At 39.8% G+C, this 24,455-nt stretch overlaps 1 protein-coding gene and 1 long non-coding RNA gene across 5 annotated transcripts in view; one reads left to right on the top strand and one right to left on the bottom strand.

The window, feature by feature from the left end:
• LOC147311611 (glutamate decarboxylase 1-like) lies at positions 1-22,363 on the bottom strand. 4 transcript variants are annotated; one of them, XM_086266425.1, is made up of 17 exons: positions 21,913-22,363; positions 13,737-13,903; positions 12,104-12,166; positions 10,925-11,080; positions 10,371-10,613; positions 10,169-10,259; positions 6,266-6,378; positions 5,795-5,910; positions 5,594-5,673; positions 5,447-5,501; positions 4,897-5,013; positions 4,710-4,774; positions 3,495-3,573; positions 3,222-3,371; positions 3,029-3,136; positions 2,637-2,726; positions 2-1,613 (listed from the first exon to the last, which is right to left on the bottom strand). In XM_086266425.1, the coding sequence occupies exons 2-17, from the start codon at positions 13,810-13,812 to the stop codon at positions 1,440-1,442; spliced, it is 1,776 nt and encodes a 591-aa protein (XP_086122551.1). In that variant the 5' UTR covers positions 13,813-13,903; positions 21,913-22,363; the 3' UTR covers positions 2-1,439. The 4 variants fall into 4 exon arrangements, with proteins under 4 accessions (XP_086122552.1, XP_086122551.1, XP_086122548.1 ...); XM_086266422.1 differs by lacking the exon at positions 21,913-22,363 and adding an exon at positions 14,792-16,275; XM_086266424.1 differs by lacking the exon at positions 21,913-22,363 and having other exon boundaries at positions 13,737-16,275.
• LOC147311612 (uncharacterized) overlaps positions 21,514-24,455 on the top strand; it is a 12,975-nt gene continuing 10,033 nt past the window's right edge. Inside the window, exon 1 of the long non-coding RNA XR_015125334.1 lies at positions 21,514-21,711. This is a non-coding gene — a long non-coding RNA (uncharacterized LOC147311612). The remainder of the gene's footprint in view (positions 21,712-24,455) is intronic.

Consider the following 24,455-nt stretch of genomic DNA (forward strand, 5'->3'; position numbering starts at 1 on the left):
ACAAAGAACTGTGATCACAGACACCCTAAAGCTTGTGTTTTTATTAGCCTTGTAGATACACCAGTAATACTTTGCAAATGATTTGCCAAAGTACTTACATTGAATATGACAAGAGACATTGCGTCCCTCTAATTCGGGAGTGTACAGTTGTTTAATAAGGCTTGTTATAGTAGCAAACACTGTGCACTTCATTGTTCAGGCAAAACATACTATGATAAACAATCCCCATTTCTCAACACAAAAACATTCCTATGGCGACGACGTTCAGACAGACAAAAGTTTGCATATTATACTTTTACTCCACTCCACACATTATAATACAGACAATCATGTGTCCCTCGAATCAAAGCTGCCCCACGATCAAGGTTTAGCATTGTGCTTTTTTATCATTAACAAAGCACCGGCAGTAGTGGCCACACTGCCAGTCAGTGAATCACAATGACATTGCACGGTTACACAACACTGATTGCACTAAAGTTAAAGGCATTAAATGAAGTACTCTTATATAAACATCTGAGTCTCTCTGTAAGGGAGAACAAGGAACATGTACATATTCATAACTCTTCTTTGGTTCACAAATACACTAAAAGACATGACTGTTATTCAAAACATTGCGATATAATACAGCAGCGTTTCCCAAAAAGGAAGGAAGGCAGGTTACAAATAGCAGACAACCTATTCACAATTATAATCTCTCAATATAAATAAAGTCATGTAGCTACCACATAACATATGGTTGATTTACATATAGGATTTTCTCACTGTAAAACTAGGACACATTTGGCACAAAGGCAATGTAACAGTACTTTACACAATCTACACAAAAAATTCTAAAAACACAGCAACCAAGTACAGAACCTGTTACAGTGACTGTGTTATATATATTCCCACTTGTGTATATCAAAGGGAAATATTAGCTAAAATGTCATGGTGCAACTGTCTTAATATTTACCTTTTATCGAATGATAATTATCACATATAGTACATATATACTATATAGCGCCCCGAACTGTCATCTGTGAAAAAAATATTTAAATTTTAGATCCTGACCAGTCTTTCATTTTTCATAGCAGCTATATACAGAATCATCAAGTGTTCAGACATTCTTGCTATTGCATATTTCATTGAAAAAGTAACCCATGTTAAACTCAGCTTCATCTCCTCTTCATGTATGTTTTTATCAAGAATACCACTGTTCTTAAACCTTTTCACTCAGAGAACCTGTTGTGCAAATATGTTAAGTATATGTCACGGTTGCAAAAGACAAGAGACAGAAACACACAGGGCATGGCGTTATTATTTGTTGTGCATTAGCAGAAAAGACCCATAAGCAACATCTCTATATGTCTTGAGGAGATAGACGGGATACGAAGCCAAGCCTGAGTCTCTCCAGAGTTGGAAAAGACAAAATGTTAAGAAAAAAAATACAGGTATGACTCTTACAAGTCATGCCCCAGTCGCTCAATCTCCTCGACCAGGAAATCGATGTCTGACCTGGTGGCGGCAGGGTTGGAGATGACCATGCGAAAGAAGTTGACCTTATCTCCTTGTGGCTGGTAACCCACCATCGTAGTGCCAGACTCCATCATCATTGCTTTGATCTTCGGAGCCACCTGTTGCAAAAAAAAAAAAAAAAAAAAAAAAAAAAAAAAAAGTTCAGAATGATCAAAACACTAACCTGCCACACCACCTATATAATCAGCCAATCACATTGCAGCTACTCAGTGCATTAGGCATGTAGACATTGTCACGACGACATGCTGAATTTTCAAACAGAGCATCAGAATGACAAACAAAGGCGATTTAAGTGACTTTAAATGTTGCATGTTTCTTGGTGCCACATGGGCTAATCTGAGTATTTCAGAAACAAATAATGTTCCCACATAACGATCTCCAGAATTCACCGGGAATGGTCAAAAACACCAAAAATATCCAGTGAGTGAAAATATCTTCTTGAGGCCAAACGTCAGAGGAGAATGACCAGACTGCTTCAAGATGGTAGGAAAGCAACAGTGACCACTAAAATAAATAACCACTCATTACAACCAAGGTATGCAGAAGAGCATTTCTGAATACACAGCATGTTGAACCACAAAGCACATGGGCTACAGCAGCAGAAGACCACACTAGGATGAATTTGTGCTGCAGCATTCAGACGGTAGAGTCAGAATCTTGTGTAAATAAAATTAAAGCATAGATCCATTCTGTCTCGTATGGCTGGTTCAGGCTGTTGTTGCTAAAGAACAGTCAAAGTCATCAAATCATCTCAAGCTGGCTTCTTGAACATGGCAACGAGTTCACTCCACAGTCACCAGATCTCAATCACATCAATGATGTTCAGCTGAAAAGTCGACCGTGTGTTCTCATCAATATGGACCAAGATCACTGAGGAATGTTTCCAGCACCCTGTTGAATCTACACTACAATTAATTAATCCAGTTCTGAAAGTAAAAGACTGACCAACTTGGTACTGGCAAGGTGTACCTAACAAAGTGGTCAATGAGAGAATACATTCAAAGCAAATGTATATGTATACATATTCATATTTGACTTTATGAATCCATAAAACCTGGCAGAAAAGTGGTGCGTAAATCAATCTAAGAGAGCAGGGGAGCTGCAGATTGAGGAGTAATTACCTTGTGCAACCTCTGACGTCTCTCTTCACCATCAGGTAAACTGCGCAGGCTCGGTGGAATGTACCAGAAGCAGACATTAGTGTGCTGCGGCTGATAAGAGAAAATGGGAACAACATTTGTAATGAGTGCTGATAAAAAGCTGCCTTCTGTATTTTCAGCGTTTCTTGTCAACATGTCAGCAAAGCAAAGCGACCCAATCAATCCCAAAACCAAATTAAGGCATCAAGTGCTGAATTATTGCGGTTATTCATCACAAATGAAAAATATCTTTTGTGGAGCAGAAAACTCGGATAAAATAAAGCACAGACATTTTTCATCTGTTCGAGTTAGCGCTGCAGGGAATCTCTGGATGTTCATTTTTAAAATGTTTGCTGTGGAAACAGTCATCTCACCTCTCCTTTGAACACCATCTTGAATCCCTCTCTGTTTTTGATTTTATTGTAGAGGTAGGCTGACAGATCCAGGCACTTATCAATATGCTGCTCAAATCCTACTGTTCCCTGTAAGGGGAAAAAAAGAAGCTGTTACCATCTGCTTCTGCATATGGCAGCAAAGCTGACAGAAGCCCTGCAGATTAAAGCACACCTTTGCCTTCCACATCAGCCAGAACTTGAAGATATCGACATGCCGCCCACACTGAATGGCTTTGTCACCGGTGTCGTATGTAACGTCGTACTGTTTGTCTGGCTGGAAGAGGTATCCAGCACACATAGAGTTGCAGCCTTGTAACAGTCCCTGCAACGGAAGCGATCGTGATGAGACATGAACAAGATGGTTTTGGTGAAAGTGCACAGATTCGTTTGTGTGTGCAGAGGTGGTATGGTGCGGAGCAGGAAAGTGAAACAAACACATACTCACCCGCTCTCTGACTAGAATGGCAGAGCACTGCAGTGGCACTCCCATCATCTTGTGAGGGTTCCAGGTGACTGAGTTGGCCCTGCAGAGATATTGAAACAGTAAACACAGCTCTGTGAGGGTGTGGAAATGTGTGTGTGTGTGCTTATGGAGTCTGGTAGTGAAAGGTAAAACGACACCGACCCTCTCAAGATTTGAATGTAATAATTTTGCATGTTTGCATTTTGAAATATGGAGTCTGCAATCTGTAGCTGGAGCTGAGAACAGATTGCACTCTTGGCTTAAGACTAAAATACAGATTTTCCAGTTTCCTCTCTGGCCAAAGAAACACACTCTACTAAAGACACTGATTTCAATCAAATGGTGTCTCTTAGTATCTTTGAAATTACTGATGTGTCTCTCTGGGTTTGCCTATTTATGTTCGATGCAACTATTGTCAAACTTTCCCAAAAAGCAAATAAAAAATACTTCTTGAATGCCAGACAGTGCCTCTTTTGACAAGTTTTGAAACATTTTTCAAAATCTTTGCCTGTTTTTTTTAGGACTTGCACTCTTCTTACATCTTATTGAGACAGGAATGTTTAAAATTCTCAATGACAGAACATATAATACTCAAAAAAAGAAAGAAAAAGACATATGGGCTGTCTTAAGGCTCTGCACCTCATTATTTTCTCTCTCTGTAAATTTGATCACATTTATCACAATATATGCTACTCATCTGTATGTGCCTGTATATTCTGGCCTGCTGGTCTTCTCTGAAAAGCTCAAAGTTACATAATTTCCAGCACCTAAATTTTTTAAGTGGCTGAAAGAATAAACGAGGTCACCAAGAATGCCTCTTTTCACTAACACGACATAGCTGAGATCGTCATGAAACAGCTATCCAGAACTTTTGGGTTTTTTTTTTTGCTTGTCGTGCTTCACAAGGCATTCAGATTCTTGTTTTGGCCCTCTTATCGCCTGACTCTTGTCTTTCTCTTTGTGTGTTTTGAGTAAAGTGTGCTTCCTTTGTTAAATTAGAGTGTTGAGATTTTTTTCTCATTATATGCAGCTTGAAAACGCCTGGTAGGCAAGCTCTTGATTTGTGCTCATTAGACAAAATGACTGTCTTAAATAATATAGAAAAGATGCTGCTTTTTACAGGCTGAGTAGTGAAGCAGATGTGCAAGAAATTCGTCTAAACCCGTGTTTGCAAGTTTAGGCGATGTGTTCATTTACCTCTCCACTCCATTCAGCTTGTGTCTGTGTTTCCTGGACATCAGCAAACCTCCTCCCCACGCACCCTGCACAGGTCACAACATGGTAATAACACTGAACATATTGATATTGATCATAATGCCACAGCAGACTGCTGATTTGTACAGCTTTGTGTTCATTTTTTCCTTGGAGATCAATATTCTCTTACATCCACATGAAGCCACATATTGTACTTTTCACAGATGTCGGCAATTTCATTGATGGGATCAAAGGCTCCGTAGACGGTGGTACCAGCGGTGGCAGTCACAAACAGTGGAACATACCCCTACGATGCAAAGGCACAGCACACACAACAACAAAAAAAGACAATTCTTGGTTGAATTCAGGTTGTTATGTTCTTTTCTTTCTGCCTGATTGTTGACATCAAAGAGATCGGCTAAAACACGTTGCTCAAATGACGCTCTCTTTCCATCTGCACCTATTGTTGGGGCAAAATTGCTTCCCCATTTCTTCTAGTCTACGCATCACTTTGCCTTTGAAGGAAAGAGATACTTAAAAGCAGAGGGAGCGTCGTATGTGAACAGACAGAAGCATTAACTTTATTGAAATAGCCTCACTGCTCCAGCATACCGAGTGTTTTCTTTGCTACAAGCAAATTCTGCAGCTCATGTAAGTGTTTCTTATTTTAAGCAGTAGCTGAACAGAGGGAATAAAAATGTTAGCAGGGCGATATCTGAGTCATTGCTGCAGACATTTACCTTTCGCTTGGCCTCTATTACTTTGGCTTCTAAGTCATCAGGAATGACTCTCCCTCTGGAAAAGAAGAGGATATGCAGTAGTATCTCATCTAGATGTTAAATATTTTTCCTAAACTATGTGCAGGTAGGTTAAATAACAAAACAAACCTGTCATCTGTGTTCAAAAGGATCAGGTTCTCTGTTCCGAAGCCCAGAGCTGCGCTTGCTTTCTTGATGGAGTAGTGGCTCTGCAGGGACAGGAGTTCATCACTCATCACTATGATGCTGATATTTATTTGCCCACCTAATGTAAATATGCTCCGGTGGTGAGATGTTAATATTCAGTGACACCGTTAGTGTTTGACTAACATGCTCTGAGGTGAAGAGGACCAGTCTGGGTGCAGCTGCCATGCCTTTGGTCTTCACTTCTGGGAAGAACTTGTATCTGGCAATCATCACACTGTACATGTTGGAAATTGCTCCACCTGCAGAATCAAAACATGGCTTAAAAATTTGCTACATATGTGATAATATGGCAAAACTTCTTCTACTACTTTCTTTATTTGTCCCTGACAGTTACTAATAACTTTGTAGATTCACATACTTAAAAATAATTATGATACATTGATAATGGTAAAGCAGCCAGCTGTATATGAAGCAGTTAATACTAACCTCACCTTTTATTTTTTTACACATTTGTAATTTTATAATCCCAATGTCTGTTTCTTTTGTCTTTAAAATGGGACACTTTGCATCATGAGTATAGTTTGATGATTGCATTTTTACTGTTTTCATGCACATGTGCTTCCATTGGAGGTTGATCATTGGTTGAGATTTTACCTGGAGAAAATATCCCATCACCCTCTCCATCTGGCCAGCCAACAATCTCTCTCATTTTTTTCAGAGTCAGCTGCTCCATTAGCACAAAAACGGGGGCGATCTCATAGGTGAACCTGAACCAAACCAAAAGCAGAGAACTTGAAGAGCTACATGTAAATGAAACCCGGCTGTTTGATTTCCACTTAAAAATGTAGCACAGTCTTTAACTCTAATTAATGTTTTAGAGATGGACAGTATTAGATTAAAAAACAAAACATCAGCTCAGTTGTGAGGTGAGGGGCAGCATGAAGTGCATTTGGATACTTTAATTGTATACAGCATGAGCAGTAAGTTAATTTTTGGTGACACTGAAAGGGCCAGTCTTGGTCAGAACAAAGAGTATTTTTTAAAGGAAAGTAGTCATCTGTTATACTCATGGGGTGAAAAAACGGTTGTTGGAGATGCCAGCACTTGGCTGCTGCTTAAAAACAATATGAAATTCATCTTATTTTTGTATGCCATAAAGCTCTTCTTCTTCTTTTAGCCTTTAGGGGTCACCACAGCAGATCATCTTAAGCGGAAATTTTGCAGCTCTGGAAGGATAAGACCAATATGTGCCCATCAGGGGTTATAAGGAGTGGACGAATTCACCCAGAGGTCAGACCACACAATGCTCAGACAAACTTAAAACCCCCCACAGAGAGCTACATCTCAGACTCTACAGGCTATGGGTAGCATGTTAAATGTTAAACTTCATGATAGTACAATTAGGAAAAGACTGAACAAGTATGGTTTGGAAGGGTTGCCAAGAAAAAGCCTCTCCTGGTGACCAAAGAACATGGCAATGTGTCCTAGGTTTGCAAAGTTCGATTTGAACAAATCACAAGACTTCAACACAAACGCCTCATACCAACTGTCAAGCATGGATGTGGAGGGGTAAGGATTTAGGTTTGTCAAACATAGTCCAACACAAACTCCTCCAAAGTATTCTAAAGACAAATGTGAGGCTATCGCTCCAGCACCTAAGGTTTGGCCTAAATTGACAAGTTACAACAGAATGGGTAAAAAAGAAAAGAATCAAGATGCTGCAAAGGACCGGTCAAAGTCCAGACCTCATGTTGAAATTGAAGTTATTAAAATTTTGTAACTGAAAGAAGGTGTACTTTCTCTTCACCCTGACTGTATAAGATTTGTCATATAACGAAACAAGATGAAAACCAACAACCTCAAAGAAGCACACAGCCAATTTGGAATTGCAGCACAAAAAGACTCATCCAAATTCTCCAAACCAGTATTCTTCTGCTTGCACAAACATCTATCCATTCATGTAAAGACAGTAACTAAATCATTAGGAACATTGCAGTATGTCACACTGTAACTCACAGCATCTTCAACATGTATAGACCCATGGCAACATGAAGGGGGAAAAACATAAACAAGTCAGATTCGTTCATGCAGACGAGGCTCACTCATTCTGATTATGTAAGACCAGGATGTGATTGTCAGTCTATTAGTGTCAGTCAATATCTGCCAGGGGTAATTAGGGTTGATAGAGTAATTAATAAAGGTAAATTAGTGTGTAAGCAACCTCCACCCGTGGGTTCAACTCCTCCACAGGGGTGTTGTTAGCAACACAAAAGGTGAGGGTACTTTTTAAAAGCCACATGATGGACTGATGTCTCAACCAATGAGAGGGAAGAAGACTTTGAAAAGCATTAGTCTACTATAAACCTTCACATCTATTACCCTCTAAAAGCTCCACTAATCTCTAGATAATCTGTTGTGAAGGATGAGCTCCGCTCAGAAATGATGACAGATCGGTTATAAACTTTTAAAAAAAAAGAAAATTGCCGTCATTTATTGTGCTGAAGGAGAATAACTAAGCTGACCAATGAGGCAAAGGGATTTTTCAGTTTGGCAACCCATAATTTGTTCTTAACAATGGACTGATCTATAAGACCTTAATGAACAATTAAGTTATGTCAACAGCCATTTTTTACAACCCTCTGTCGGCTTTTTTATGTAGCTTAATCACAAGCAAAGTCCAATTTTCATCTGGAGTGCAAGCAGTGTGATTCACAGATGACTTGTCCATGCTGCCAACCTTCCTCGTCTGTTTAGTATATAAGTGGTTTTAGCTGATAGATGCATGTATTGCCATTTAACAGTGAGATTGTAATGTAATGTAAAAGCACTTTTTCTTTTTCTTTTTAAAGATCATTTAATTTCTAATAGGAGACAGGAAACAAGGTCCATGGCTAAAATCAAACCAGGCATCCGACGCTTCTGCACGTCTCATCTTCGGCACTTCTCGGGATCATGACAGATTTCTACATAAGCTGACCTTTGACGTTCAGGTGGATGATGTCTACCTGAAGTTCAAAAATCACCAGCACATGTAGTTTTATCACAAGCTTTGTCGTTTTCATGTCGATAGCACTTTTATGAGAATGTTTTATTATATTCTCAGCTCGTTCGGGTCACTAAACCTAAAAAAAAAACCAATAAGAGACTTTAAGGTATCATTACACTGTGACCCCGAATGACCTCCCGGCTGATCCTAGCCTCCCTCTATCAAAGGAGTTTAACTTGTTTATGTCTCTGTATTCCAACATGCAGGAAAAATAGACTGGAAAAAGTAATTTCATACTGTTGCTTTTTTGAATATTTAATACCCGTTTGATGTTTTGTTTTTGTTGTTTTTTTTACAATAAATTTCCCCTTAGGAATAATAAAGGTGTCCTTTTTCTCCTATATAAATAAATGATATTTGACTGCAGATCAAACAGGTGCACTGACATGTATCCATTAACGTTGAGTGTATTGAAGATGTCAGTAAATATAAATATCTGGAATGGGACTGAGAAATTTGTGATGTTTGCTTTATAAAAATTTGTTTTCTTGCATAACTTCATTTGTGGACAGAAATCTAACCGTGCTCTATATGAACATATTCACTAAGCTTGGTAACATTTTCAGTATGACACTGATTTGTGAGTCCTGTTTGTTGGGGTGCTCAGTGATACAGCTCGCCCTGTTACATTGGTACAATGTACAATACTGATTTGATCAGACATCCCTCAGACCTTCCAGCTCTGATAAACAGACCTGCAATGTTTAAGTATTTCCACCTGTTATTTTATTCATCGGCTAGATTTTGCAGAAATTACCAACAAAACTAATCGCTCATCTTTTTTATTTTACGCTGATGCATGCAAATGCAGCACTATTGCTATGTATGGTATGTTTTGTTCCTTCCCCTTTGAACGCATTAGGTGGCAAAACACCACTCATTCTTCTCAGTCTATAAAGTATGACGTAATGCAGTCCAACATGTCCACAGACTACAGCCCTGACTGCGACCACCGGCACAGTCTTCTCTGACAAAGAGTCATTTAGAACTCACGTTCAGGATTGATTGCACTATAGCAAAACTGAGCAGAGCCCCAATAATGGCTGCTGTACCGATCCTGTGAAGGGAAAAGACTCATTTTTCTCTCCCGGCATTGTTATGTCACAGGAACCAGCAGCACATGGAACAAAGACAACATGTAAACTGTGAATGCAAATCAATATGCAATTTAGTTTGCCTGCAGGGCTGAATTATGTGACCACAGCCTAAGCGCAGGACAACATCGACAATACTGCCAGTGAGTAGCCATCTGAATGTCTTCTTTTGTGCTCTTTATTTTCTTGCTTGACTGACAATCTATTAGAGCATGCTGGGCATTCCTCTGCCAAACACAGTAATTACTGTATGTCCCTTGAAGTATTCCTCTTACTGGGAGCCTCTCTCTTCATGGGCCATTAAAAACAGTGAGTACAAAAAAAAGAGCTTTAAAATAGGCTGAATCTAATGAACCTAATAACTTCAAAAACATCACATTTTTATTGCGCTGATCCCGGCTGTATTGGAGTACTCACATATTAGTGTTGGCTGTAGATGTAAGCCACTCTCCTGCCAACCCCACAATATCTAATCCGGTGGAGAGCTGGTTAAAGAACCTGGGGTGACCTGCGATTGATGAAGATGCAATAAAGATACTCAGAAAACACTTTATTATCTAAGAATTTGTGTGAGTTAATGAAAGTTATTGATTAGCACTACAGCCTGCAGGCCTCATACCTGTTCTCACTCCATATTTTAGCGTGTCTCTGCAATCCACTAGGATCTGCTCCAGAGACTCAGGCTGGTCAGAGAGCTCCAGGTTGAAGCCCTCGATGCCCTCCAGCAGCTGGTGGGGATGGTGGAAGTCCAGGACCTTGGTAGACCTGTCAAAGGTCTTCCGGATGTAGCTGGTGAGGATTTCCACGACCTCCAGCAAGAACTGCATGGTTGGCTCCTCTCCATTTTTGGCAGGTAGCAGCTCTAAAAAATGACAAAGGTCATCTGCATTCATTTGTGTTTTGTTTGTTTTTTTTAATTATTCTTTCTGATTTTTACATGTTTTACAATTTTATTTTTATTTTTTGGAAACCTCAGGATCTCCCTACAACTTATTACTTTTATGTTTTCATTTTCTTAAACCATCAAATTCAATAAAGACATTTTTGAGAAAATTATTCTTGCACAAGAATCCAAGAATTTCCCACAGGTTTATGGGTGAATTTAGGCCTAATATATAATGATGATGTTAAAATATAACGAACATACGGGTTTTCTTTGTATTTTAAGCCTACCTCTGGCGTACAGATTGGAGAAGTCGGACTCTGTTCGCCTGAAACGCGCCTCTCCGCCGCTGTTATCGCAGGACAGCAGGTTCTTGGCTGTGCGCTCCTTGAAGGAACTCACAATCCTGCTCCTCTCCTCCAGATTGTTGTTCTTCTGCAGGAATCCTAAATATGAAGAAGGGGAGTCCGGAGGATGAAAACACTTCCCAAACATGATGAGAGCTGCAGCTTTCCCCACTATAACATGCACAATAACGAGTACTTCTGTTTTCGTGTTTCTCCAGTTTATCTCGTCTCTCCCGCTTTCTCTCTCGCTCTGTCCTTTCTCTGCCTTTATTTTGAATGAGAAGAGGCTCCCATTCTGTCCTATTCACGGACGGGTGGGGTTTGATACCTCTCTGGGAGGTTGAAGCCAGTGACATCAGCACCAAACTCCAGCCAGGCAAAAACAAATGGCTGTCGTTTAGTGGATGTAAATTCTTATTAAGACACGTTGTGCACTTTACTGTGCAGCGGAGAACACAAGTAGTCATACATTCATACGAATATATGAATACAAATAAAATAATACAGCTAAAAACCTCTGACATTTACAGTCTTACTTTAATTCTAAATAAGAAATCGTTGTTTTTGTGTTTCTTTCTCTATTTTGGCGCGTAGTTGTGGATTCTATTTAATGACCATAACAAAAACCAGTAAAACGTGTCGGTGAAAGATACCAAAAAATAATTGTAGCGCGCACTGGTGCGTGTCATTCACCAGTATGGTAACTGTCCTTGGTAGTTAGTGTCAGGCTCAAATGGACTCTGAAGGTGGAAATCGGAAAATCCATCCCGCATAATTCCCTCTTTAATTTCATCAGCTCTGACTCGGGCATCAATTGATGGGTTTTTGGCAGCTGAAGCATTTTTTCCCATTTTGTGTAAAATGGCGAGATGATATTGGGGGGTGGGGGTAATTTAATAAACTGCATAATGCTGGTTAGTCTTGCGGGGTTTTTTTTTCGCGAGGAAGGGAATTAAAAATCTAATTAGAGCAGCAATCAGCGCTGTTTCCAAACGAGCCGCGAGTAAAACGATGCAGGCCGTGAAGCCTACAGTCATGTTTGTAGAATATTAGCTTCGATCATTGAGAGATGCAGATTTATTCAGAAAAAAATATAATATTGGAAAAAAAGGGCGAACTTACCACATATTTTCATCCCCAATTTTCTAGTACAGCCATGCGCAACTCCACACCAAGCATCATAACCTGACATTTAAAGGAGGGAAAACTATTAGAGACGGCCTCACAGAAAGAAATGCACTCTTTCATTTTGAATGCATTTATTTATTTTTTAGCTTGAACAGTTACACATGAAAATAAATGATGAGAAGAAAATGAGAATGATGAAGAATGCTAAAGCAAAAGAAATAGTTTCTTTGGAGTATTTTAACATTTAGCCGCACTCTGGTGGGCAGTGCTGTATTTTCAGCGCCTGTCACCGTTCATGACCTGGGCAAGGACTTAAAATTAATTAGCTCTTTGATCCCATGCCAGCCTGATTGAGTGAAAAGATGCTGGTTAAAAATGCAAGCGTGGGTAGACATGAGCCTGCCGGCCAGTGACAGATAGAGAATTACTGTGTTATCAAGTGCTTCCAGCCAGAGAGGGGATGGGGCACCTTGGATGGGAAGCAAAGGCGAAATCCTCGAGAAAAAAAAAGAAAAACACAGCAATTTAGGGGAGGAGGGAGTGCAGGGGTGGGGTGGTAGGAGTGGGGAGATAGGAGGAGGAGGTGGTGATCGGTCCCATTCCCACATCCCAATTTAACCCTTGCTTTGGCTCATTAGATAAATCATCGCTGGGCTCAGCTCACTGGACGCACTTTAACAGACACCCCCCCCCCCCAAGCCAGTAGAAATGAGACAGAGAAAAGAAAAATAGAAAAATGAAAAATAAATAAATAAATAAATAAAAACAGGCTGAACAAGCATTTTCATATAGGATTAAAAGCACACAATACATTTGCAGACGTGCAGATATATAGAAAAGCCAGGCAATGCATGGGCCTAATGTGAAGCAACCAGCGCAGTGCATTAGAGACACATATACTGCACGCGCAAAGCCATTCCTACAGGTTATCCAAGATCACACAGGACTGGAAGAAACACAGCAAAACCTTAAATTCACCAGCATCTGTGCTTATTTCACGTCTACACCTGTTACATGATTTTAGACCCCAGACTCGTGCTTGTATAACCGCTGCCAGTGAAATGACTGCACAGTGCCCTTTATCGAAGGCTACAGCGCTCAAGTGTGCCATTAGGAGCAATTTATTAGGGCAGGCTTTTAACAGCAACTTCAGACGCAATTTCTATTATTCCATGAAGGCACTTTAATTTAGAAATGAGTAAAAACATAAAATTAATAATAATAATAATAATAATAATAATAATAATAAATCCGGTGGTGCTCCTCCGGGCTTGTCTTCCAGGCTAATCGCCTGCAGTGTGATGTTAGTAGAGGACATCATTTTCTGACAGCAGCACTGGTCTGCCACGCAGATGCCGGGAGGGGTGGAGGGTGGGGGTGAGGGGACCGTATGGTGAATGAAATGCAGCGGTGATTTGTGGCGAAGGAAGCTCTCTCTCTCTCTCTCTCGCAAATGGCAGCGGAATTTTTCTCTTTCTTTCTCCACCCCCCCCCCCCCCCTCCCCCTCCTCCACCACCACCACCCGCACTCTCTCTTTCTCTCCCTCCCTCGATGAAAATGATTAATGGCATTGCCCACAAAGTAAATAGCACACGTGAAATAGCATTTTATCTGTAATGGACCTACTTGAGCCCGGTGGCCGTAAATTTGTCGAGTTGGGATCCGGATCGCCGCCAGAAGAGGAGGGTGCAGACGCCGCCATCACTCCCGAGACCCTGTGCCAAAGTCCTCACCTCAAAAAGCCTGGTCACTTTTTTTTTCTCCTTTATTCCCCTCCCAAAGCTGTCTCTGGGCTATCCAATGACAGGGGAACAGAAACAATACCGCGTGTATGACTTAAAAAACAAAAATGTGCCTCTTCCTCTTTAACACTGAAAGAGATGCTCAACTTGGAGACTCTGGACGACAAGGGCACAGTCTCTCTAACAAGTTGATTTGGGGCTTCAAATTCTCAGCCCAAGCTACAAAAATAAATGTATAACTAAAACATTACCACTTTACGTTTACGCACAACTAACAGTTAACTATTTAATTAAACCCTTTCTGACAGAATCACATCATTTCAGTAACATCGCTCACTGCTCAGGAGATCTGAATGATGGTTATTTTTTTACCACAACAGAGCTTATTAATAACCCTAATTATTCTGGCTAAGCTATTAAAAATGTAAAACATTTAACCATATTGTTTCTGGATGTTAGGCCGAAAGTAAAAAAAAATGCAAATAATATAATAATAATAATAATATTAATACTATTATTTATTTATTTATTTATACTTTCTCCAATTAATATCATGGCCTTATTGGTAATCAGTCATTAGCTTGAGCCACACTAATATCAATGACAAATATTAGTTCAAGGTGATCATTCCTCTCACCGGCCCAGGTTAAAGTCAACCCACGGAAATAGACGACGTGCATCTTCATTCCCTCCCCCCATGCGGTTATTAAATATTCAAATATTATTTTTATATTCGAAACCTTTTCAAAAATAACAAATACAAATACGTGCAATTTGCGTGCAAACTGGGCCAACGTGTAATTTAAACCTAGAAGTGTCAAAGGAACTTCTCCCGCTTTATAAAAACACCTGTTAGAGCATCGATGGCAATAAAGGAGACTTTTGTTGCGTGCTGGCTTCCTACAGTAAACCCTGAAAATGAAGAATGAAGCTACTTACCGCGCCTATGTGTGTCCAGGTGAACAGGTACAGTCCAAAAAAGAAAAAGAAAATTTTTTTGTGCCTAAACTGAATCCTGGACGAGAGCCTGCCGCGCTCTTCCACTCAAACAAGACGAAGAAGAAACAATAGACCCGAGTCCCGGCTCTCCGTTAGATCCGACACAAGGTGACCTTGCTTGTGTTGATGAGACTTTGATTTGCTGACATTTAAAGCGAGCTTTGTCTTTCTTTTGTCACTGCGCACGGATGACTCACGGTGCTACCTCCAGTGGTGCAGCATATCTGTGAGGCAGCAGAGCAGTCTGCAGGTGTGACACTGAATGGCGCCGCTTTCGGCCCCCTAAAGAGCCACTTTTTTGGGGTCTGTGGGGGGGTTGCTTGTCTCCGGATCTATACAGCTCTGGTCTGAATCCTAGTCACGAACATGGAGTTGAAGTTTGATTCCGTGAGCATGAGGAGGGATCAGGATCTTTAAAGGGGGGAGGAGGGGGGAGCGCTGCTTTTTTTTTTTTTGCTCTTGTGGAAAAAAACAAGAGGGCATCACACAAAGCGACACAATCACGAGCCTGAAACACTCATTTTGTTGCTCTTGTTTATTTATTTATTTGTTAGAACCCCACGAACACCACGAGGGATTCTTCTATTTCAGCACATCGAACGGGGAATCAATAAGAAGCCACGCCGAGCAGTCCCAACGCCACGTGTGATTAAATGCAGAACATAGAGCTGTCACAAACATCTTATTTCCACACTTTCTGTGCAGACAGATCGGTGCTGAGCGGTGAAGATGTAACCTACGACACCAGCGGCGCGCTGACACGGGCGAAAAATCCACAAGGTGGCAGTGAGAAACCAAGAATGGGTACTCCAGGAGCCCAGCACAAGTGGTCTATTTCCAGAAATACTCCATGAATCTAATTATAAACTGGCCCATTAATCTGGAACACGTCACCGTCATACGTGAAGGCACGGGACATGAGTGGACACGCACGAGGCGGCCAATCAGGAGCAAAGATCACCCACTCCTGGATTCTGGGAGATTTGTTATCCTTGTTCTTCTGATGATGGATCATCTTGAAACCGATTAAAGGTCACATCACACGCTGTGTCACGATCTATAAAAACTGTTTTTGAGACTGTGGTGTTTTCAGCACTGGACAGCTCCATTACAGTCTGTGGAAAAGGCTTTAAGAAGCCTACAGCTGCCCAGCTCTGACTTCCCTGAAGACAGTCAGGGCCGGAATAACCTACAACTACAGGCAGGGGAAGTTGAATTGCTTGAACTTTAACAATATCCACATGTCCATGTCTAAAGCATCATTGACCACTTTAACTCTACATCATGCTAATGCTAAAAGGTTCATGGATGTAGTGGAGGAGGACATGCAGAGGGCTGGTGTGGCAGAAGGGGGTAATAGGGACTGGGTGAGATGGAAGCAGATGATCTGTGGCAAGACTTAAAGAAAGAAGAAGATTTACAGTCCTCATACTATGAAAAAATATGACATTTAAGAATATGACATTTAAGAATTTCAAATTATTACTAAGCTTTCTGCCAAACTAATAATTGGATTTATTGGATAAACTTGGATTGTGGCTGTGTGGTTGTGGTTAAAGGCAATTATCTAATAAACATCAAGAATATAAGTAAGTAGGTACATTTTATTTATGTAGGATATTTAAAACCAAAGTGCTTTATGGTTAAATAAATGGTTCAGTGCAGTAACAACTTATCTGCCAACCACAGTTCAGATCAGCTGTTTCCAAGACCTTGAAACACAAAAAGGCATGTATTTAGCTTGGGTTCAAAGACAGTCACAGTTGACGCATTTCTGAGGATCATTCCAGATTCTTGGTACAGCGACAGCAAAGGCACAACCCCCTTTTTTAAAAGAAGCTTTGACTGAAGAATGGGACAGAGTGACTGGGAAGCAGGCCTTAATGATCTTGAGGGAGTGCATGGATGAAGTGTATCTACCACATATGCAGGTGTGGAAACATTTAAGGCTATGAACACAAACAGTCTCCCTTTATACTGGATTGTGTAACGCAGAGCCAATACAAGGCTGCCAACACTGAAGTAATGTAATCTCTCTCTCTTTTTCTTTTGGATTTTGGAGTATTGTAGACAAGCAAGAGCTGACTGATTAACTCCACAGTGTGGTGCATTACAGCAGTTCAGTCTGGATGTAACAAAATCACATACAACCATTTCCAGATCTCATTGTTTTAAGAAAGATTTTAGTCTGGAGATGGTTCTGAGCTCAAAGAACCAGCTTTTGATCGCAGTATTAATTCATCTGTCGAATTTCAAATTAGTGTGCAAGAGCATCCCAAAGTGGGAAAATCTGTTTTTAATCTGTGCTTCAATAAAAGAACTTAAAGAGCCCAAGTTATCCTTCAGTCCATCAATTAATACTGGAAGGCCAAAAAATATGACCTCAGTTTTGGACCTGTATAACTCCAATAAACTGTGGGACATGCAATAATTTGTATATCCAAGATTCACTCATTGAGATGCTGCTGTGTACTTAATTATACTAACAGATTGTAAGTGGTCCCAGTTTGTTCTGAGGGAAAATGCAGCATTTTTTTGTGTCCTACTCAGCACTAATTAGTTTCTGAGGATGCACTTTGCTAACCAAGCTTGCTAATATTAACTCATAACTTGGCACTTCAGCCTCTCATCCAGATATGTTTCATAACTCAGAAATGCTAAAACAAAGGCTTTAGAAGCCTTGGCTGCTGCTACTTTTAATCTTCTATATACAAATTATAGCTAATGTGCAAATAATTTAAGGTTCCTGGTTCTGAATCTACCGATTGGCTGGGGTCCTTTCTGTGTAGAGTTTGTATTTTCTCCTCGTGCCTGCATTGATACCCTCTGGGCACTCTGGCTTCCTCTCAAAGACCAAAGACATGCACGTGAGTCTTTGTCTGTATCTCTGGGTTAGGGCTAAAACAATTCAATTTCAGTTTAAATTTATTTATATAGCTCCAAATGAAAAGAACAGGTGCCTCAAGAGACTGACTGAAAACTTGTCCTGTGATATGCCCCAGCACCTCTGTCACCCTAAATTGGATAAGCAGAAGAAAATTGATATTTTGCAAATATCAAAAGCAAACAAGCTTTAGCAAATGTATAATTATTTAAAAAAAATGTACAGCATTCAGTAATTTGCTATCATTTCACTTCACTTCCAGCTTTATGCATTTCTTCTCAGTCACATCTTTATACACCTATCTGCTTCCAGGAGGTCTTTACTAAGAAGCAGCTGCTGAAGTGTTAAACAGGGAGAGTGTAACCTGAAAAGGAGGAATTATAAAACAACAACAACAACAACAAATGATTAAAAACCAGAAGGAATAAGAGTTAAAGTTGATCTCCACCAGAAGCTGTTTAAACTGTCCACAAGAGGGGGCAGAATTCAAGCGTCTACTATATATAGCTAAGTGAGAAGGAGGAATGAAGGAGCTTTCAAGGAGGAAAACTGTTTATCCATTTCTGTTTTTGTGGCAGTAAGAAGGAGACCGTGCGGGGTCCAGTTGCTTCCCCCTGAGCTTGGAGCTGGAAGTGAATCTCCTTTGATCCTGACTTTAGTCTTTCCATCTCTGAGTCAAGGCTGCACAGATCTCAAGTGCCACTTTATAATCAATGACTTTACCAAGTCGTACATTATAAAGTTCTCACATAACAATATGCAGAAAAGAGACGAAATTACATTTAAACAGCACAGATTAATCATTTGCCATTACGGTCACATCTTTTGCTAACAGTTAAACCCAGAAAAACAACTCTTCTTTTGCCTGCAGCGAACAGACCCCTGCTGAGAGACGAAGCAAGGTGACGTTCAGCTCTTAACCTGGAGCTCAGCGCTGTGGATTAAGGGTAAAATGGGCTAACACTGCACTGTGTGAAAATCATCGTTTGATCTTATTAAAGCAGGTGAAACTATGACACCATCAACAGCAATCATAAAACTTTCAGGGCCGTAGCCAGGATGTTTAGAAGACCTCAAGCTATCAGTCCAAATCCCAGAGTTTCTCCTCTTCTCCAAAACCAAAACGAAAGTGTTTAAAACCGCTTTTATTTCTTTCACAAATAGAATTATTCAATTAAGCATTTAATTGCTAGTTGTTTACAATGCAGCATGTAAAATAAAATACTAAGTAGTTATCTTGGAATCAATGAGGAACAGCTTAATCAAAAATTAACTTATAGAAGGCCTTTGTGCAGCCCTCTATATTTAAGCCATCTTTGACCTGATTGGCTGTCCTGTGAAAACAGAAGGTTTGGACAGACTGTGGGTGGGGCTTACTGCTAAAGATAATCAGCTCTCATCAGGGAAACTGAAGCCCAAGCTTGTGGCTCACAGGTATTGGTTATATCTGCACTAACCTCATTATCTGAAACTTGTGATCTTTATAATAATAACAATAATAATCTCTGACAAAAAATAAGGAAAAAAACAACAGATCCACTTTAAAGACATCTTCTGTTAATGATTAAATGATAGATATCTGTAAATTTACATACTACTGTATGCTGCTTGCTCAGTCATTCATGATTACCTTTACACCACATGACAACATGATAACTAAGCATGCGCCATAAGTGCACCCAGTGGAGTTTTTTTTCATTTAGGATGATGCTCAGATTCAGCCTGCATCTGAAAAAGGAAGTCAGTGCAAAAATGCCCTAATTCACTATACCAGCCAGCAGGGGGCATATTCTCTGTTTTCACAAATAAATATACCATCGGAGAGGGGCACACTTGCTAACTTGCTTTAAAACATCAATAAACACGTTTCTGATTAGTTCATGGTCTGAGTCGATGGTTTCAAGTCTTATTTAACAGGACATGAGGTTTATTTTGTACATTTTAATCTAATTTAAGTTAAAAAAGCATAAATATTTCAGGTGTTTGTATCAACTCTGAAACTCTGAAAATGGAAACATCAAGAAAGGCTGGTTTGAGTATTTCAGAAACTGCTGATGTACTTGGATTTTCCCAAGCAACCATCCCTAGAGTTTACAGGGAATAACCTGAAAAAGTGAAAATATCCAATGAGTTGCAGTTCTCTGGGCCAAAAAAACATGTTGGCTACTGCAGAGGCCCAGATTTGCATTTGGCCAAAGCCATTTCCCACATATCATTTCCCGCTTTCCTGTCTGCTCTACTATCCTGCCAATGAACGTTAAAGGCAAAAAATAAAAAAACAAAAAAAGATAAATGCCTTGTTGCTGTCAGGGAGAATGCCCAGACCGCTTCAAGCTGACATCAATACAACAGAAGAGCATCTCCGAGAGCATCTCCACACGTCAAACCTTGGAGCAGACGGGTTACGGCAGCAGAAGACCACACTGTTTCCCACTCCTGTCATCATCTAAAACTGCTTTCTTGCTCATAACAATGACTTCATTGTACTTTAAGGCCTCGACGGTTAAAAAATAAATAAATCTCAAACCAAAACGTATTTGGGATGTGGTGGCAAAGGAGATTCACATCATGAATGTGCACGTGATAAATCTATTGCAAATCTGCAACGCTATCATGTCAACATGGACCAAAATCTAAATGTTTGCAGCACATTGTTGAATCAATGCCACAAAGAATTAAGGCAGTTCTGAAGGCTAAAGGGGCTACTACCCTTTTTTAAGCAAGGTGTACATATAAAGTGTCTAATGAGTGTACACATTTAATGTACAGACATAAGAGTGGCATCTTTAGTCACTATACAGAAAACAATACAAACAAACTGTTTAAGCTGTTAGGAATAAAAACGGCTTTTTACTTCTTTAGTTGAAGTTCACAGAAAAATAATTCCTCAGTGTGGGTCAAATTTAAACAGGGTCAAGGACAGAATATAAACACTGTTAGATCCTGACTCCTTAGGGAATAAAACATGTCCAAGGGGAGCTGCTGGTTCCAGTCACTGCACTGCATTGTGTTACTGGGGCATACACTGAGCAGCTGAGTAAATGCTTATCAGCATTTAAACATATTTATGTAATCAATAAAGGAGAAAAGGGAATTAGTTATAAAGAAAATGACATGTTTTAATTACATTTTAATCACTGTGTACTGATGTATAAAACATGGGGCCCAGCGTGAGACTCAGTCTGTCTGACCTCTTACACATAAATCTCCATTCACGAGTCCCCCTTTTTAATCACAACTAGCATGAAATTTTCTCTTTATCAAAACACTTTTATATGTCTCGATGCAAGAAGTCAAAGTTAGAATCCAATTTAACAATTTTTCATGGTTTAAATACCCAATAGCCTTTTTTCCCCCTTAAGAGCCAATTAAAACGTACAAAAGTACAATCCTTTAATTTTCTCATAAAAATGTAAATGGCTCAAAATGACTGGTAGCAATCAGAGGAATTATTTCACACTGGAAAATAATGACATCTGCGATGTAGGAGAAGTACAACATAGGGATTATATTTCTTTCGTGTTTCTGATTCTCTTTCTCACTGTTTTGCTTTACAAATGGGATGAGGTCATCCTGATTAAACTACAATATGAGGTTTACTACCGTCGCCTGATCGAGTCCGTTTTTTAACCACTGAATACGGTTTAAACGGGCCTCCTGTGAGACATGAAAATCACAATCTCCTTCTCGCAGTTAGGGGCACTCGGCTGTGAATGCATAGAAGAGCTGAAATCGAGTTTCTCGTGTGATGCATTTCCTCAGCGATTAAAGTGTCAGAAAGCATCTTTCATTCCTATGAAGACAGTTTTAGGATAAGGGCGGAAATTACAAATCAATTTGCTGACTATTTGTTTTCAATGATTTGTTTGCTCACTTTTATCCAAGCCTCGCAAATTCACAGTATGTGAAACTATTGCTTTTCACAAAAAGGGAAGCGCCAAGTATTCAGAAATTAGCCAAGCAAGGAAACCACAAGGTAAGGCCCCTCGTTTCAGCTGGCAGGCTAGCATTCAGATTTAAAATAAGGAGGTTTAATATTTTCCATCTAATAATGACAAACAGCAGCTAAGCTCAGTCACAAATGTGTTATTCATGCGGATAATGATAAACAGGACAGAAAGCCTTTTACTGGCTCCAGTCTTTGCAAGACATCACCAATAAAGAGGAAAACACAAACCTCTGCAGTCTTCTGTCTCCAGCACCGAAGCACCAAAAACTGCAGTTCTTCCAATGGAGGCCGCTAAACTGGATCTCTTGACAGTGTTTGGGGGGTGCTGGTTTCTTATTGGAGCATCTTGATGAAATTATCTGACAAACAAATGATCTGGCCCGCTGTGTGGTACAGCCCATATATGCTCCTGTTTTTGTTAGTGAAACTTTTCTTGCTTAGGACTTGATGGATGGATGTAGCTTGCTAGCACTGACTAGCTTGGCAACCTTCCGAGCTAAAAATTAAGCTAACACAAAAGTGGTAGTTCCTCCACTGGCTCAAACATGGAGTCAATCCCTTTAGACGCCCATGTAAAACGTTAAAACTTTACCTCATTAAAAAAAAGAGTCATGTTTAGATCCTGGTACAAAACATTTTTACCTTCTATGGATATTTTCCCCCCATTATATGAACTCTGAGTGTGCTGGATGTATTTATAACTCATCCACATGAATATTTGACTGAAGGGTGTGGCTGTTTTGATTGACAGACATCCCAATATTGGTATCTGGAGCCAGCTGGTGTCTGCTAGGCTTCATCCACTACTTTGAGTGATTAAATTGGACCTCTTCGCTCTGTGTGTGTGATGCGGGAGCCCAGCTAATTTATGGCTTGCTTCTGTTTTAGTGAGAGAAATTCCAGCATTTACTTGTGCTTTAGTAGTACAGTTTGTGATTACTGTTTGCTACCCAAGCTAACGAGTGTTAGCTGATAACTTAGTGCTCCACCCACTGATTATAATGTAGCTAAGTTAATGGCATATTTGGTGAATAATTTTGACTCAGAATAAAGACTTGAGGCCAAACTTAATGAAAAAACTAATCTATATTCAGGTAAGCAGCAGAAACCAAATGTCCATAAATCCAAACAAGGGAAACCAGACAGCAGGAGAACAGTATGAGCGATACAATGTGATGAAGAGCTGAGGAAAACTAAGGGCTTAAATAGATACACACTAGGTTATTGGGGAGAGGGGACACAGCTGTGTAAAACAAAACACAGGTGCACAGAATCTAGCTAAGAAGTCAAGGGGAAACAAAACTAAAGAAAACACTAAATTAGCAGTTAACAAATTAAAACAGGAAGTGATTAAACACAGGACGCATAAATGCAAACACAGAAGGAGAGGAAAAATGACTTCGTGGAATAAATAGTTACTAAAAGTACTAAGAAAACACAACCTGGAAATATCATGAAAAAGCCAAAAGAAAAAAAAAGACAATAAGGCCTGAATATGAAAATATAAATAACAGAAAATATCAAAATAAACAAAACTTAAATACTAAACTTGGGTGGTCACAGACCCCGAAAGATGACGGTTAACTTCTGTCTTAAAGAAGCCAACATGGCAGCAGACAGATAGTTAGATCTAAAGCTTTAAACTGTGGAGTCTAAAACCGAGAGATGACATCACGGTGGCTCCAGCTTTTTTAGGCCACTGTCTAAAAGCACACTACTCTCTGTTCTTAAAAAAAACACAAACAAAAACAAACAATAGCCATCAATCTTCAAAATGTTGACAATGTTTTTATTTGACTGTGAAAACTGTTTTAAATCATAGCTATAAAATAATTTATGCTTAATGGGTCATCCACATAGGAAGTGATTCCCTCATCATGCATCACTCTGTAGCTGTAGACTGGATGCAAGGACAATTCAGCCAATCCGGTTGCCTAGGAAACCCAGCGTTATTGACAAATATAGCTGTCTTGATTTCAGCTTACAGACTCAGTACCTATAAAATGTCTACACAAACCTTTTCTCTTCTTGCTGAACTAAAACGTAGCATCAGCTCCAAGGCTGTAAGATTATCGGCTGTACATGTGTGTCCTCCACTGACTGCAGCAGAGTTGCTGGTATCAGGTTTTTGCTCGTCAGTCATTTTATTCTGAACGTCTGCAGAGTGAGGAAGGATCACTGGCTGAACTGCTATGATGGCTTTGAATATCCTAATGTTACACTAAAGTATTAGCAATGTTCTTTGATCATTTACCCAGCTTTTGTATTAACGCTGCAGTTACAGCAGATTCACATTTGCGGAGCGGCATACGAAGATGTAACCACTCACAACATGCAGATACAGATGTATTTGTCAAGAGCTGTTAAGTAAGTGAACTTTTAGAAAGCTAAAAAAGATTCAATCACAAATATAAATCTGGTCACATGTGCACTCATAATCAGCAGAAGTTTCACTTACAAAACGTATCTGGAGCTTTAGTGGATCTTGCCTGTGAAATAGTCACTGAGAGTGAAAATGGACTTTTATGAATAAATACTTAATGAATAAACAGACACAGTTATAAATATTTTCAAGGCAAATTCACTAATGTTCTCATATGGTAACGGCTGCTTTATAGTCAGTCATTCATTATGGTTGCAACAACAATCAGTAGTTTAAAACTGTACCCTACTTGGCTTGAGATTGGGTTAACTATACCATGTAACTATATACTGTTTATAATTTTATACTATTACTTGTTATTTGGACCCAGTACTTTAAAAGGTACCGG

Source organism: Aulonocara sp. 'chitande type north' Nkhata Bay, linkage group LG16 (genome assembly GCF_057382095.1).
Source record: "Aulonocara sp. 'chitande type north' Nkhata Bay isolate Kocher_YH1m ecotype deep benthic linkage group LG16, A_spYH_male_GT1.1, whole genome shotgun sequence".
Classification (NCBI taxonomy): Eukaryota; Metazoa; Chordata; class Actinopteri; order Cichliformes; family Cichlidae; genus Aulonocara; species Aulonocara sp. 'chitande type north' Nkhata Bay.

Coding starts and splice junctions, on each gene's coding strand:
- LOC147311611 (XM_086266426.1), bottom strand. CDS start 11,337: ATGTCACTGGCTTCAACCTCCCAGAGAGGTATCAAACCCCACCCGTCC. Junction 11,081..11,177: donor GGAGAAACACGAAAACAGAA/GTACTCGTTATT, acceptor CTTCATATTTAG/GATTCCTGCAGAAGAACAAC. Junction 1,614..2,636: donor GACGTCAGAGGTTGCACAAG/GTAATTACTCCT, acceptor TTTTTGCAACAG/GTGGCTCCGAAGATCAAAGC.